The following is a 17,320-nucleotide window of genomic DNA, read 5'->3' on the forward strand; positions in this document are numbered from 1 at the left end:
ATGTCATAGTATAGTATGATAAAAAATGTCAGCAAAGTATGTCAAAAAAATCACAGTATAGTATGGCAAAAGATGTCATAGTATAGTAAGGCATAAAAAAATGTCATAGTATAGTGTGGCCAAAAAATCATAGTATTGTATGGCAAAAAATGTCATAGTATAGTTAGGCATAAAAAATGTCATAGTATAGTATGGCAAAAAAATCATAGTATTGTATGGCAAAAAATGTCATAATATAGTTATGCATAAAAAATGTCATAGTATAGTGTGGCAAAAAAATCATAGTATAGTATGGCAAAAAAATCATAGTATTGTATGGCAAAAAATGTCATAGTATAGTTAGGCATAAAAAATGTCATAGTATAGTGTGGCAAAAAAATCATAGTATAGTATGGCAAAAAAATCATAGTATTGTATGGCAAAAGATGTCATAGTATAGTTAGGCATAAAAAATGTCATCGTATAATATGTAAAAAAAAAAATGGCATAATATAGTATGGCCAAAAAGTCATAGTATAGTATGGCAAAAAAGTCATAAAGTACTATGGCAAAAAGTCATAGAATACTGTGGCAAAAAATTCATAGTATAGTATGGCAAAACAAATCACAGAATACTATGGCAAAAAAGTCATAGTATAGTATGTCATAAAAATGTCATAGTATGGTATGGCAAAAAATATCAGAGTAAACCCTTGAATGTCATACTTGAGTACATTATAAAAGCATCATAGTATAGTATGGCAAAAGTAATGTCATAGTGTAGTATGTCAAAAAATGTCATAGAAAAGCAAGGCATAAAAATGTCATAGTATAGTGTGGCAAAAAAATAATTGTATAGTATGTCAAAAAAAGTCATAGTATAGCAAGGCATAAAAATGTCATAGTATAGCAAGGCCTAAAAATGTCATGGTATAATATGGCAAAAAAAAGGTCATAGTATAGTAAGGCATTAATAATGTCATAGTATAGTAAGGCAAAAAAAGGTCATAGTATAGTATGGCAAAAAAAGTCATAGTATAGTAAGGCATTAAAAATGTCATAGTATAGTATGGCAAAAAAATCATTGTATAGTATGGCAAAAAATGTCATAGTATAGTCAGGCATTAAAAATGTCATAATATAGTATGGCAAAAAAAATGTCATAGTATAGTAAGGCATGAAAATGTCATAGTATAGTATGGCAAAAAAAATCATTGTATAGTATGGCAAAGGATGTCAGTAAGGCATAAAAAAATGTCAGTATAGTATGTCAAAAAATGTCATAGTATAGTAAGGCATGAAAATGTCATAGTATAGTATGGCAAAAAAAATCATTGTATAGTATGGCAAAGGATGTCAGTAAGGCATAAAAAAATGTCAGTATAGTATGGCAAAAAAAGTCATAGTATAGTATGTCAAAAAATGTCATAGTATAGCAAGGCATAAAAATGTCATAGTATAGTATGGCAAAAAAAGTCATAGTATAGTATGTCAAAAAATGTCATAGTATAGCAAGGCATAAAAATGTCATAGTATAGTATGGCAAAAAATGTCATAGTATAGCAAGGCATAAAAATGTCATAGTATAGTATGGCATTAAAAATGTCATAGTATAGTATGGCAAAAAAAGTCATAGTATAGTATGACAAAAAATGTCATAGTATAGTATGGCAAAAAATGTCGTAGTGTAGTATGGCAAAAAAATATCACAGAATACTATGGCAAAAAAGTCATAGTATAGTATGGCAAAAAATCATAGTATAGTATGGCATTAAAAATGTCATAGTATAGTATGGCAAAAAATGTCATAGTATAGTAAGGCATTAAAAATGTCATAGTATAGTATGGCAAAAAAAAGTCATAGTATAGTATGGCAAAAAATGTCATAGTATAGTATGGCATTAAAAATGTCATAGTATAGTATGGCAAAAAAAAGTCATAGTATAGTATGGCAAAAAAAGTCATAGTATAGTATGGCAAAAAATGTCATAGTATAGTATGGCAAAAAATATCATAGTATAGTATGGCAAAAAATGTCGTAGTGTAGTATGGCAAAAAAATATCACAGAATACTATGGCAAAAAAGTCATAGTATAGTATGTCAAAAAAATCATAGTATAGTATGGCATTAAAAATGTCATAGTATAGTATGGCAAAAAATGTCATAGTATAGTAAGGCATTAAAAATGTCATAGTATAGCATGGCAAAAAAAAGTCATAGTATAGTATGGCAAAAAAATCGTATAGTATGGCAAAGGATGTCAGTAAGGCATAAAAAAATGTCATAGTATAGTATGTCAAAAAATGTCATAGTATAGTAAGGCTTAAAAATGTCATAGTATAGTATGGCAAAAAAATCATTGTATAGTATGGTAAAAAAAATGTCATAGTATAGTCAGGCATTAAAAATGTCATAGTATAGTATGGCAAAAAAAAGTCATAGTATAGTAAGGCATTAAAAATGTCATAGTATAGTATGGCAAAAAAAAAGGTCATAGTATAGTATGGCAAAAAAAGTCATAGTATAGTAAGGCATTAAAAATGTCATAGTATAGTATGGCAAAAAAATCATTGTATAGTATGGCAAAAAATGTCATAGTATAGTCAGGCATTAAAAATGTCATAATATAGTATGGCAAAAAAATGTCATAGTATAGTAAGGCATGAAAATGTCATAGTATAGTATGGCAAAAAAAATCATTGTATAGTATGGTAAAGGATGTCAGTAAGGCATAAAAAAATGTCAGTATAGTATGGCAAAAAAAGTCATAGTATAGTATGGCAAAAAAAAGTCATAGTATAGTATGGCAAAAAATGTCATAGTATAGTATGGCAAAAAATATAGTATAGTATGGCAAAAAATGTCGTAGTGTAGTATGGCAAAAAAATATCACAGAATACTATGGCAAAAAAGTCATAGTATAGTATGTCAAAAAAATCATAGTATAGTATGGCATTAAAAATGTCATAGTATAGTATGGCAAAAAAAGTCATAGTATAGTAAGGCATTAAAAATGTCATAGTATAGTATGGCAAAAAAAAGGTCATAGTATAGTATGGCAAAAAAAGTCATAGTATAGTAAGGCATTAAAAATGTCATAGTATAGTATGGCAAAAAAAAAAGGTCATAGTATAGTATGGCAAAAAAAAAGGTCATAGTATAGTATGGCAAAAAAAGTCATAGTATAGTAAGGCATTAAAAATGTCATAGTATAGTATGGCAAAAAAATCATTGTATAGTATGGCAAAAAATGTCAGTATAGTCAGGCATTAAAAATGTCATAATATAGTATGGCAAAAAAATGTCATAGTATAGTAAGGCATGAAAATGTCATAGTATAGTATGGCAAAAAAAATCATTGTATAGTATGGCAAAGGATGTCAGTAAGGCATAAAAAAATGTCAGTATAGTATGGCAAAAAAAGTCATAGTATAGTATGTCAAAAAATGTCATACTATAGCAAGGCATAAAAATGTCATAGTATAGTATGGCAAAAAAAGTCATAGTATAGTATGTCAAAAAATGTCATAGTATAGCAAGGCATAAAAATGTCATAGTATAGTATGGCATTAAAAATGTCATAGTATAGTATGGCAAAAAAAAGTCATAGTATAGTATGGCAAAAAATGTCATAGTATAGTATGGCAAAAAATGTCGTAGTGTAGTATGGCAAAAAAATATCACAGAATACTATGGCAAAAAAGTCATAGTATAGTATGTCAAAAAAATCATAGTATAGTATGGCATTAAAAATGTCATAGTATAGTATGGCAAAAAATGTCATAGTATAGTATGGCAAAAAAAGTCATAGTATAGTAAGGCATTAAAAATGTCATAGTATAGCAAGGCATAAAAATGTCATAGTATAGTATGGCAAAAAAAGGCCGTAGTATAGGAAGGCATTAAAAAGGTCGTAGTATAGCAAGGCAAAAAAATGTCATAGTATAGGAAGGCATTAAAAAGGTCATAGTATAGCAAGGCATAAAAATGTCATAGTATAGTATGGCAAAAAATGTCAGTATAGTATGGCAAAAAATGTCGTAGTATAGCAAGGCATAAAAATGTCATAGTATAGTATGGCAAAAAATGTCATAGTATAGCAAGGCATAAAAATGTCATAGTATAGTATGGCAAAAAATGTCAGTATAGTATGGCAAAAAATGTCGTAGTGTAGTATGGCAAAAAAAATATCACAGAATACTATGGCAAAAAAGTCATAGTATAGTATGTCAAAAAAATCATAGTATAGTATGGCAAAGGATGTCAGTTTGGCATAAAAAAATGTCACTATAGTATGGAAAAAAATGTCATAGGATAGTAAGGCATAAAAAATGTCAGTATAGTGTGGCATAAAAATGTCATAGTATAGTATGGCAAAAAATGTCATAGTGTAGTATGGCAAAAAAAATCACAGAATACTATGGCAAAAAAGTCATAGTATAATATGTCATAAAAATATCAGAGTAAAGCCTCTTGAATGTCATTTTAGAGTACATTATAAAAACATCATAGTATAGTATGGCAAAAGCGATGTCATAGTGTAGTATGTCAAAAAAATCATAGTATAGTATGGCAAAGGATGTCAGTTTGGCATAAAAAAATGTCACTATAGTATGGAAAAAAATGTCATAGGATAGTAAGGCATAAAAAATGTCAGTATAGTGTGGCATAAAAATGTCATAGTATAGTATGGCAAAAAATGTCATAGTGTAGTATGGCAAAAAAAATCACAGAATACTATGGCAAAAAAGTCATAGTATAATATGTCATAAAAATATCAGAGTAAAGCCTCTTGAATGTCATTTTAGAGTACATTATAAAAACATCATAGTATAGTATGGCAAAAGCGATGTCATAGTGTAGTATGTCAGAAAATGTCATAGAATAGCAAGGCATAAAAATGTCATAGTATAGTATGGCAAAAAAAATCATTGTATAGTATGTCAAAAAAGTCAAAGTGAAGTATCTCAAAAAATATCATAGTATAGTATGGCAAAAAAATGTCACAGTATAGTCTATAAAAAAAAATCATAGTAAAGTATGGCAAAAATGTCACAATATAGCAAGGCATAAAAATTGTCATGGTATAGTATGTCAAAAAATGTCATGGTATAATATGGCAAAAAAATAAAACCATAGCATATTATGTTAAAAAATGTCAGTGTAAGATATTAAAAAAATCATAGTATAGTTTGTTAAAAAAAAATGTCTTAGTATAGCATGTCAAAAAAATCTCAGTGTAGGATATCATAAAAAAAAAAATCAGGTACAGTATGTTATAAAACATTTCATAGTATAGCATTTTATTAAAAGTCTTAGTATGTGACGAATGAAAATGTTATTAAAAATGTCAGTATATAACATGTCATAAAAATGTCAGTGTGTGCAGTTTTCAGTGAGCCCCTCATTAGTCATGTCAGTGGTATCAGTCTTCTGTGTATTTGTGTTTTCAGACTGCAGAGCCAATCGTTACGGCCCAGACTGTGCAGAGACCTGTGAGTGTGACAATGGGTCGCAGTGCGACCGACGTAATGGCCGCTGTACCTGCCTGCACAGCTGGATCGGGCTCTCTTGTCAAGAAGGTAAAGACCAACCACTGTGACTGTCACACACATTACTGCTGTCTTACCAATTCTCTTCATCATCAGATCCAGGTGGACATCAGGTGACGAGCTCTGCTGACTCTTGAGTCAGAACACAAGTGACATTTCAGCTGACTTGATGAAATAAGATGAAATAACTAGTTAAAGTGCTGACAGCGCTCTGTTCCTGCAGAGACAGCACTTTCTCTTTGGTGTCATCTTTATTCTGATCAAATATGAACATGTGTGTTGTGTTGAGCCGGATTCACAGCTGTTTGTGTGTGTTTCCTCAGGTGGACCTCCGCAACTCAGCCACAGCAGCAGCAGAGGAGACTCGCAGCACAACAACTCGTTATAGCACTGACATCTAAACTGGAAGACTCAAACTATAACTGGGACAGATCAGCTACGTTTTACTGGAGAGACTCAACTGAGTGAACGCTTGTGACAGGAAGTTGTAGCAGGCAGCTGGACGATTCATGGAAACAGAGACTCTCTGATGAGAACTGCATTTCATGTTTGGACCTGAGCTGGATGACACTTTTTTTTTTTTTAAGTACCAAAGTGTCATTCGAACTGTCTGAGCCACAGTGGTACTTCTCTTGCAGTTTTCAGGATGGAAATCGCTCCTCAAAACCTACATCAGAGTGCAGTGTCGGGAGACAGTGGTCGTGTTTGCTGCACTTTCAGTATTTTGTGTTGATTATTTTATCGTTAAAATACCTTTAGCAGGTACTGTATATAAAATAATCTGTAATTTTGTGAGGAAACTGCTGGATATGATGCAACTTCTGCCACTGAGGCTGTTTTTAAAACCACATTTCATTAACTGCCTGTACTATGAAGATGTTTTTCACTCTACACAATATGAAGTACTGCCCTCAGTCCCATGGTGCTATGGTGCTTCACTGTGCAGAGCAACGAGGACGATAATGATCAGTCGACAGTGAAGCACATTCCTGTTGACTAAACATCTTCTAGCAGACAGCTCGACCTTTACAATATGAGTCAGTCATTTGCACCTTTAGGGTTAAGAGTCTAAATATTTTCCTTTGAGTTGATGTTGTGTATAAATTGCTTCATATTTATATTTCACACAGTTGTATACAATCGAATATTAAAATGCATCCTTTGTCTTCCACTGGAGACCGACTCTACAGTCCAGTAAACATCCCAACATGATATTTTACACATGAATGCCAATAAAAACAGACACAAAAAAGGTTTGTTTACCATTCTTATTTTATCATTATTTCATTTTCATTGAAGATCGAAGCTGTACATCCTGTCTAAATTCAGATTCAAGCACAGTGCAGATAGCAACGCCTGCAAAAGAAAATTAAAAAAGAAAAAGAGAAAAGGCAGAGGTGATCACAACCAGAAATATATATATATACAAAGGTCAAACTATGTACAGGAGATACCAGGCTCTCACTACGTCATCTTCAGAGTGAAGTCAGTCCACCGATGCATTCACGTCAGAGCATTCCTCATAGATGCATACACAACACAAAGAAATTGCTTCTTTTTGTCAGTCTTAAAATCGATACAATACTGATAGGAAAAATGCAGCATGATGAAAAAAATAAAAACAATTCTTTTTGATTCTCTCGACTGCATTAAAGGCTAAAACATAAAAAATATATTCTCTGTATCACCTGGAACCTTCTGTAAAATAAGCTCTATCCATCTGTGGCTCTGCTTTCACTTCTCCACCAGTCATTATTAAAATGTCAGAACAGCAAACATGAAGAAACTGGGACCTCTTAAAGCATGAGTTTCTCCTACACAGGCGAGGGCACCAGGTAACTACACTTCAGCCTCAAAACATTTAACAGTTATTTCTACAATGTGCAGAAACCTTTAACACCACCAGATCTTTGTTGGGCGGGTCAGCACGGTGTGAAATAACACTGATGGTCCAAACTAAATGCACAGCGATACCTTTTAAAGGGAAAGTCTGACGCTTTGGGAAACGTGCTTATTTACTGTCTTTGCTGAGAGTTAGATGATTCGATTGACACCATGTCTCATGTCTGTGCACGAAATATGAAGCTACCGCCAGCAGCAGGCTAACTTAGCTTAGCATAAAGACTGGGGACAGGGAGACGGCCTGGTGCTGTACAAAGATAACAGTCCAGTGACGTGCGCCTCTAACGTCACCGTACGTTGGTCGTCAGACTGCTGCACTGATCACATGACACGACTGTTATTACAGGCTGTCTTTAAGTTGTTGTAGTTTGCACATTACATGAGTGATCAGCAACGTGGGGTCACACATGACAAGCAATTTCACCAGGAGGAATCCCCAACGACAATCTTATTTTCTAGGGTGGTAAAGGCATGACCCGCCTACTCTCCCTCTGATTGGCTAGTACTCGTCCTCATTGGTTGGATTGGTTAAGTTTAGGCAAAAGGAGTGAGACTGGTTGGAAGAATGTCAGAGTAAACCCATCAGAGGCAGAGTAGGGACAAACTCACGTCTGTCTGTTCTCCAAACTACATTTAATCAACAAAACATGATACAGGAAAGGACTACATCTGCAAGAAGCTAGCGATCCAAGCTGTTTGTGCGCTGATTTGCAGTCGTTCTCACTGTCACGTCCGCTGACGTTCTGTTGCAGGTGTTGCGACTCCTCCCAGATATTTCCCTCTGCCTGTATCTTGCACTCTCATTTGCTTTAATTTGTCGCGACTGATGAAACAAATTTCACACTTCAGGATCTGGACTTGCAGACAGGTCCATAGAAACACCTCAGGCGTTTGCAATGCATCTCTCAGATCGCATCTTTGCGTGCTCCGATATGCCTCTGATCTGGGGCTTATGTCTGCGATCTTCAAAAGCTGTTGGCGAATGGAAAAGCGGGTTAAATTGTATCGTATGAACTTGCTATAAGGCTCACTAATTAATAAGTTACATCTAGTTTGTTTGGAGCCTTAAGTGTTTTTCTTTGGCAGAAAAGCGGTGGCATGATGTTGGGGAGCGCTTCATCCCAGCACCGCGCATGGGTTTGGTATCTATGACAACAATATCTTGACACTAACATTAACTAGGCAGTTGACGCGATGCTACATTAACAGACGGTTGACTACACGGTTAGCAAACTTAAACAGTGCTGTGATAAAAGCACAACACTCCGCAGCAACATCCAGTGTCCGCTGGTCGATCTGCTCCCACAAAATGGTCTTTACTGTCTTTGTTGTGACAGCAGCCTAAAGCTAAAGGAGCAGCAGTGACATCACCGGCGCATTTTTGAAAAGCTGACAGGAGTGGGCGCACAAAAAAGCACTCTGAAAAAAAAGCTGCTGGGCGTGGTGCTTTTCTCTAGGTGGCAGCATACGCTACTCCTCATTGTGAGCAACTGGAAAAAGACGCCAGCGCTGAAAGGAAAAAAATCTGCTCAACAAACAAACGACGATTTGCCGTTTTACAGGAGGATTATGAACAGGTCTTGTGTTAAAGTCTGTTTCCCTACCCAGCAAACTAATTATTGTATGGATTAAACAAACAAGTTATAACGTGATAATCGGTGAGCTTTAGAGGAGCAGGTTGGAGGATCAGGTGCCAACCAGCTGTTTCCAGTCTTTATGCTAAGCTAAGTTAGCCTGCTGCTCGCTGTAACATGACTTCATATTTCAACAGACAGCCGTGAGTGGCATCAATCTTCTTTTAACTCTTGGTATAAATAAGAGTATTTCCCAAAATGTCACACTCTAAGTCTCAAACGTCCTCCCTGCTCCCTGCAGATGAAAATATTTAAGACACAGAAACTCCACAGACGAAATGAACTAAATGCTCTTTGAGTTTCTTTTTTTTTTTTCTCTTCTTTTGAGAAACACTCAGACACAGCAAATCAACCATATACAGGGATCAACTAATACAACAGGCTAAAGCAAGGGATTAGTTTAGTTGCCTCTCCCCCTCCTCTCTCTCACACACACACACACACACACACACACACACACACACACATTCACGCATGCACACCAACAGGATCAACAGCAGAGACATGAAATCACTTTGCCGCTGTTAAAAATCACGTCGGAGGAGAAGCATCTTCATCCGCACAAATCCCACACAGTAACGTTAACTTTGATTATCCCCTCCACTCTAACGCCTCATTCACGTCGCCATTCACACTAATATGACAGTTTTATTTATGTGTACTTGTTTATTTTCGGCTAAGAATCGTTTATCAGCTGTTAGTAAAGATTTGTTTACCTACACGACGTGTTAGTAAGCGGAGTAGCGTCAGCTTGCTCGTCCCGTAGGTACTGTAGGCCGGGTGAAGAGGGTCCATGCTTGGAGGATGTATCACATGCTATCCACTTGTGCTTTGATCACAGTAGGAGAGCACCCAAAGGAGAAAGAATGATATAAGGTGGCGTCTAATTCTGCAGTAATATTTCTGACACGTCTCAGGTCGTACGGCGCCTGAAACAAACCTTACCGATCCTAAAGCGAGTAGCTGTACTAATGCATTCTGTATATGAAGGACATATTTGTTAGCTAGTATAACAGCGTGGTCAATAAAGATATATATATGGAGTTACGTCCATACTACTGGTAGATAACAAGCCGGACAGCACATGCGTCAAGATGAGTTCTATAATCTTGCAGGAAGTGAGAGTGAAACACTCGGGTGTGTTGTCAAAGAGAAATGAAGAAGAAGAAGATCTTTGGCTCAAGTCACGCTAAGATGTCACTGGTCCTGCCCAGTGTCCACACATGAAAGAAAGACAGACGAGTAAATACAACCTCCAGACCATGTGCACGCCAACACACGACTAAAAACCACCTGCTCTGTTCCCTGAGCTGCTGCCACCCGCTGATTAACTGGACACGCCGCCTCTTCCTCCAGTCAGCGTTCCAGTGTTTACTGGGGACACGAGACCGGTCGGCCAAAGGGGCAGCTGTCGAGCTGCTCGCCTATGCCAAAGCCCACAGCACAGTCTGATGCAACTGTAAATAAGGCAAAATACTTGAACAGAATTTGATCAAGGAGAAGTTTCCATGAGATGTGGAGCCAGCGCTGATATGACCACTTCCTGCACAGTAAATCCTCAGCCTGAGAGCGGAGAGCAGAGGCTGGGCGACACAGTGAAGTACCACACTGCGTTTGATTGAACGCGACCGCAGTTTCCGACCGTTAGGGGTGAATAAATAGCTAATCTCTTCAGTGGCAGACGAGTTGCCCAATACGTCGGCCTACTCTCCGGAGGAACCTCATTCCCCCTCCTCATGTCGAGACAGCAGGAGAGTCGGAGCATGAGGCCGGACGAACGCACTGCCAGTGAAGACTCAAAGAGAGGATGAGGAGAAGAGGGACCTATCAGGAGGAGATATGATTCTATAGTGCAATGGCTGTGATATAAGACTTGTAATACCCATCCTCTCCCCTCCTAAGAACTACCCTCCAACACCTACTGACAATACTAAAGTGCTGATTGTTAAAGCCCACGCACAGGCTCGTACACGGACGATGTCGACAACACAAACAAAAGGTTTTTCAGAGAAACCTTGACGGACTTGTACAGTACACAGGTGTTTTGTAAACAGAACGTCCAAGGAACAAATGCATGGCTATGGTACATGTGCAACAGAGTAGTTCTCATATATTCCTACAGTATGAACTTAATCTTCCTTTAGTTGCATTCAGTTTTAGAAATCAAAGCAAATAAAAAAAGAAATCTGGCTGCCAAGCAAGCGTGTGCTTATTTTTTTAAAAAGGTATTTTTTTCTCTACTGTTTTAAAATACGTTCAGCTGAATTGAATGTATAACTGATTTAAGTATGAGCGCATATCCCTAACCTCTCTTCCACTTCTGTCTCTCTTCCCGTCCCCCCACCCCCACCCCCCCTGGAGGTGACTGTATTTTTTCCCCCTTTTCTTATCTTATCCCTGTAACTCTAAATGAGGTGCCCTGGGTGGCCTTGGTGTGGCCAGACTCATGCGCCAGGGTCTCACTCAGTAAAAGCTCAAGCAAACAGAGGATCAGGCAAAGGTGGGGCACTGCAGCTGCAGCCCAGGTGCAGCCCTGCCGGGCGGGGCCGTGCTGCGCGTTAGGAGCGGTAGTCCTTTTTACTGTACGGCTTGTTCCCCAGGATGCTGTCCACCTCGTGTGTGATGGACGATGACAACTTTGGAAGAACCTGCGACAGGAGAGAGACACAGATGGTGACCATGTTCACGTCACAGTTACTGTCAGCGGTTTGGGTTTTTGTTTAACAGAGAAAATCATCACAAAGACTATGCAGTTACACATCACAACCTCAGGAGACTGCTGACAGTGACTTTCTAGTCTTCACCAATGTTGTGCCGTCCAGTCTGTAATTTCCAGCAATATCAATACAGCAACCAAAAGACTGGGACAATGATTGACGGCCTGACAGCTGATGTGCAGCTTATTTAAAGGTCCAGTGTGCATTAGAGGGTTTAGGGGGATTTATTAGCAGAACTGGAATATAACACAGTAAGTATGTTTTCTTTAGTGTATAATCATCTGAAAATAGGAACTGTTGTGTTTTTTTCATTGAAATGAGCTGTTTATATCTACACAAGTAGCATGTCCTTGTGTATGTAGATCAACATGTTATAATGCCATGTTTCTACAGAAGCCCAGAGCAGACAAACCAAACACTGGTTCTAGATAGTACGGTTCTCTCCACCGTAGTTAGCGGCCCTTCTGTGACAAGCAACGATGGAAAACTCAGATTTTTTAATGTGAAACTGCTTCATTCAGTTTTACTGGTTTTAATCATCAGGTCTGTTTGTTTTGGAGATGAAGACAGCTCTGTGGCTCCTGACAAAAACCTCCTGAACAATGAACACTGAAGGAATCGTAACCTGAAGAAGTTTCAGCTGGTTGCAATACACAGTCCTCACCACTAGGAGCCACTAAATCCTCCTGAATCTTACATACTGCTCCTTTAATTTGTATACAAATCTTGTGAGTGGGTTTAATTAAAATTAACTTGATAACAGTTTTGATGACTTATATCTTACTCACATTCAGCTGATTTGTAAGTGTAAATTATTACACAAGTATTCACATGCTGGTAGTAGCAATAAGCACAAAAACCCCCGACCCATTTAGAGTAAAAGTCCTCCACTCAAAATTTAAATCAAGTGAAAGTATTATTAACAAAATATATTACAATTATTGAAATAAAAATACTCCTTACACAGCAGAATGCCCCTGTCAGTGTTATATCATAATTTGTTACTGTAAATCCCTTAACCCTTCACTGTTTAAAATAAACATTTAATTTCACCATGATGTATTTAGTTTTTCCTCAGTCTCTGTGGTAGAATTCGCAGATCACAATTTATGTTCTCAAAAGTTCTTGTTCAACCTCCTCATCATCTTACGGTTAATTTATCATGTTGATCTGTTCTGTACGTCATCTGTTGCACGTCTGTCCGTCCTGGAAGAGGGATCCCTCCTCAGTTGCTCTTCCTGGGGTTTCTACTGTTTTTTACCCTGTTAAAGTTTTTTTTGGGGAGTTTTTCCTTATCCGCTGCAAGGGTCCAAAGGACAGAGGGATGTCGTATGCTGTAAAGCCCTCTGAGGCAAATTGTGATTTGTGATACTGGGCTTTATAAATAAAACTGATTGACTGATTGACTTGTGCACATCACAGAAGCAATTTCTGATTTTTATGAATAAAGTGCAAACTTTTTGCTCATTCATGCAAATTATTATGTGCAGTGGTTTGCTTCCTATTCTATCAATTGCTCATGTCATGTTGATCAAAATGTATTATACTGCTTCTCTGTTTCCCCCGGAAACATCTAAACATAGGTTCTTAAGTCAATAAATGCAAAATAGTTTAGCAGCTATTATAATCTGTCAGCATATTTTCCAAACATTTCTAAATTGCTCTCAGGTGAATCTTGACTTTCACTATTAAAGGGGAATATGTGAGGCGTTTGATGATCAAGCAGTTCTTTAAAATAGCTTGTGTACAGTTCTGCCAGAGGGTGTTCCCTGTGTTGACATTTTTTATTTTTGTTTTGTTTTTTGCAGTGCTGTACAGTCGTCTTTTCTTTTTGTATTGTAATGACAGTCTGTCAGCAAATTACACTACAAACTGTAAAGGTGTAAATTAAAAGTGTTGCCTTGTGCATTTTCAATCGGTGACTATGTTTACATGTTCTCCAATATTCTGCTATTATTTCAAATATGACAATATACTGAATTGGATGTCATGTCAACATCATCTTCTGTTTGGATATTCTGAATCAGGCCTTTTTCCTGAGTGAAGCATGTTCTAATTAAGACGTGGGATATGCTGATATTAAATAAGGGTTTTTGTCGCAGTTTGTGACACGCAGCCTCTCGCCTGTTTATATTCAGCTATGTGTGTTGCCATGGTTACATTGTTAACAAACAACAGTCTTCAAGGCTGTCAGTTAGAGATGCATGGCTGAAAGAAACGCTGACATTTCTGGTCAGAAGAAGAAACAAACCGACTTTAAACAATCATGAAAGACTTGGATATCAACAGGTTTTGGGAAATGCACAAATATTACGATGCTGACCTTTTCAAAAAGGCGGCTGAAGGCATGAAAGAGGAAGGCTGCGTTCACACAGTTAAACAAGTCACCCACTGTTGGAAAACAAATCTTATTTTAACGCAAATAATCAAAATGACACAACAGACTCCGGACGTTTCACTTTTCCATATTTTCATGTGATAAACGACTTGTTAGGGCACGAGAATCGAAGCATGGATGACTGAATGTCAAAAAGGAATATTAGCAGAATATCTATTTCATCAGCCTTGTAACCAGCATAAAATAAATTATAAAATAAATAAATATTTTGTACAGGTAAACGTCACTGTCATTAAAACCTGGGCAATAGTTCATATCAGGAGATACTTGGAGTACACTGTATACTGACAACATGACTAACCATTTGCTGTCTTGTTTGTAAACAGTGACACAGGGACTTGTCATTCTGAAGGCTCTGACATGTTGACTGACAGAAATATTAATTTCTGAGAGATAAACTGAGAAACTGGAGCAAGTGATGGCTTCCCCAGATAGTCTGTGTTGTGCTGTTAACAGAAATTGTTTTGAGAAATCCACTTACTGTGAATGTTGAGGATGATTTGAGAAATCTACCAAAGTCACCACAAAAAGCTAAATGTAAACCTCCACCATGTAGAAAACAGAAAATAATTTGTTTTCTTCCTGCAGTATAGACGTGAAATGAATACTAAAAACGGGTCAGTTTTTATGGTCCGTTTTTTTTAAGACGAGGGGCTGTGTGTCTATTTCAGGGTCTGTGATGTAAAATCCCCGGCAAAAGGGAAACTGCGGAGCCCTTGGGAAATGTGAGCATAACATTTCAAAAGTGAAATATCAAACGTGCTAAGAGAGAGGAGACATATAGTGTGCATACATCCAGTGCACACACGCAGGGGAGGACACACAGAGCATCAGAATATAAAAGAGGAGGAATGCTCTTTTCTGCAGGCCAGACATAATGTGAAGAGAGGACGTAAACCCCCACCGCTCTGAAAACCCCATTAAAAGAGTGAATCTTATCAGGGGAGGAAGACGTGGCCGTAAGCTCGTCTCCAATCCCCCTGGCAAATGCTACTCCGCTGACCTTATTAACTCGGTACAGTAAAGCACCCGAGCGTGCAGCAGCAAACTGCCCAAGAGGCCGAGCTGTACCCAGGAGAGGAGGCTGCTGTTACGGACTGTAAAGCACGAATACGAGGCCTGATGAAACAGGTCAGGTCACATTTTCACAAATTAAGCCATTGATTTTCTCAGCAGAACAACAGACACGTGTTCACACACACACACACACACACACACACACACACACACTCTCATCGTGTGGCCTCACCTGTATCGCTCCTATGTTCTCCATCAGCTGGTCGGTGTTGGACGCCCCTAAAAGGACAGAGCTCACCCCCTCGTTCCGTAGGCACCACGCTGCAGGAGACCAGTAAACACCAATGACACCCCTAAACTACAACTGTGAACTCACACACATACACTCACAAGCCTCACATCACAGCAACACAATCCCATGACACTTCACAAATACACACCAGATGGACAAAATACAGATGCTATAAAACATTTCCTGTCCACAAATGAAAGTATAAATACAAAATAACAGTACAGCTGGCCACTCTCTCTCTCTCTCTCTCTCTCACACACACACACACACACACACACACACACATACACCCACCACACAAACACTCAACCAGTGTTAGAAGAACTACACACACCCTTCACATACCACAATATAAAATACTCCACTACAAGCAAAACTTCTGTCACAGCGTTTAAAAAGCAAATGTACCATTATTATATTTTATTATTGTTATTTATGAATTAACATGTGAGCAGCAGATATCTACATATGGACAGAGAATCTGTCGCAACTGTACAAAATTCTGGTATCAAAGTGCTCTGGTTTGTTTGTAGTCTAAGAAGTACTGATCAATCAGGTTTGAGCTTTGGTTGCCTGCATGATAACAGTCAGTGTGAAGAGCAAAAGAGGCTGATATGCAGTCATGAAAGACATCGGCATCATCTCACAACGATAAAGTTTTTTATTAGGTTTTTACTCATTTATCTACATTCATAGATAGAAACTAAAGCTAGGTGTGAAAAAACACTTTTTAATTAAGAACTGAATTAAAAATAAAACCTAGACGTTAGGAAAAAATAAATCAGTAACTGAAATTATGTTGCATACTTACAAAACTAACTAAAACAAAACAAATATATACAGGAAATGTCTTTAATTTAAGTTTTTGTCAATTTGGTTGAATTCGTCGCCACACCAAGTATGAGGAGGCACTGGTGTGTATGTTTACTGAGACTGGGACATCTACCTGAGTGTGACTCAACTGCTTTTACAAAGTGTAAAAGCAAACAAAAAACTAACACACGTATCTGGGCAAACGGATCTCTCGAAATATTGTCAGAGGCCTAACTGTTGTCAGATGATAGCCGATGGGTTTTGAGAACGTGTTCTCGATGGTTGAGTGGAAGCTGATTTTAACTAATTTATACAAGTACTGTGTGAATAATCTATATTTGTTTAACAGTTCAATCTACAACCATATTTTGTATATTTCTGTACATTACATGTTAATCTACAAAATTAAGAAACCGGCCAATGCAGAGTACTGAACCGACTACAGAGGGTTCTTTTTTCCTTTCTTAAATATAAAATCTGTATCACTTTGTAAAACTCACTGGGATCATTTTTACGTGGGTAACTTGAGACATCCTGTAGCACTTAAAATTTGAGTAAGCAGCCTGTGATGACTGGATGAACGTAACTGACTATATAAATATCGCAGCTGAATCCTGATCCACTTAAGACACTCAGTATCTGTTCTGAACCAGCATATCGGTACATCCATATTGGGGGTGTATATTCCAAGGTTTATCATGACATGATATTGATATCGAGCTGCTTGCACCATTAAGGAGGGAGGTGCACTTGGAAGGAAAAGGTGTCACAGATGGGTCATGGGAATTTCAAAATAAAGGCTTAACCTAAAGATAATGATATGTAACAATGTTTTCACTTTGCAATGATATTAGATTGTTGATTATCTAATCAACATATCGATCCAGATCATTGTATCATTACACTCCTAACCTCCTAATGTGAAATACACACAGTATTTCCCACTGCAATAAAACAGGAGAACCTGGACCTCACATGTCCCTTCAGTACAGTACTTCAGTAAAAGCAGCTAAAT

General features: G+C 37.4%; 2 protein-coding genes across 6 annotated transcripts in view; one reads left to right on the forward strand and one right to left on the reverse strand.

The window, feature by feature from the left end:
* Positions 1–6,770, forward strand: part of megf6b (multiple EGF-like-domains 6b) — a 96,758-nt gene extending 89,988 nt beyond the window's left edge. The window contains exons 38-39 of the mRNA XM_049575635.1: positions 5,434–5,562; positions 5,856–6,770. Of these exons, the coding sequence (XP_049431592.1) occupies positions 5,434–5,562; positions 5,856–5,920 (194 nt within the window). The 3' untranslated portion in view covers positions 5,921–6,770. The remainder of the gene's footprint in view (positions 1–5,433; positions 5,563–5,855) is intronic.
* A 37-nt stretch (positions 6,771–6,807) lies between these two features.
* Positions 6,808–17,320, reverse strand: part of kcnab2a (potassium voltage-gated channel subfamily A regulatory beta subunit 2a) — a 120,641-nt gene continuing 110,128 nt past the window's right edge. For 4 of the 5 annotated variants that reach the window (XM_049583156.1, XM_049583164.1, XM_049583147.1 and 1 more), the window contains 2 exons: positions 15,433–15,521; positions 6,808–11,716 (listed from right to left, as the gene is read on the reverse strand). In XM_049583156.1, the coding sequence (XP_049439113.1) occupies positions 11,627–11,716; positions 15,433–15,521 (179 nt within the window). In that variant the 3' untranslated portion in view covers positions 6,808–11,626. The remainder of the gene's footprint in view (positions 11,717–15,432; positions 15,522–17,320) is intronic. The other variant, XM_049583172.1, reaches the window with a different exon arrangement.

The sequence above is a fragment of the Epinephelus fuscoguttatus genome, linkage group LG1, assembly GCF_011397635.1.
Source record: "Epinephelus fuscoguttatus linkage group LG1, E.fuscoguttatus.final_Chr_v1".
NCBI lineage: Eukaryota > Metazoa > Chordata > Actinopteri > Perciformes > Serranidae > Epinephelus > Epinephelus fuscoguttatus.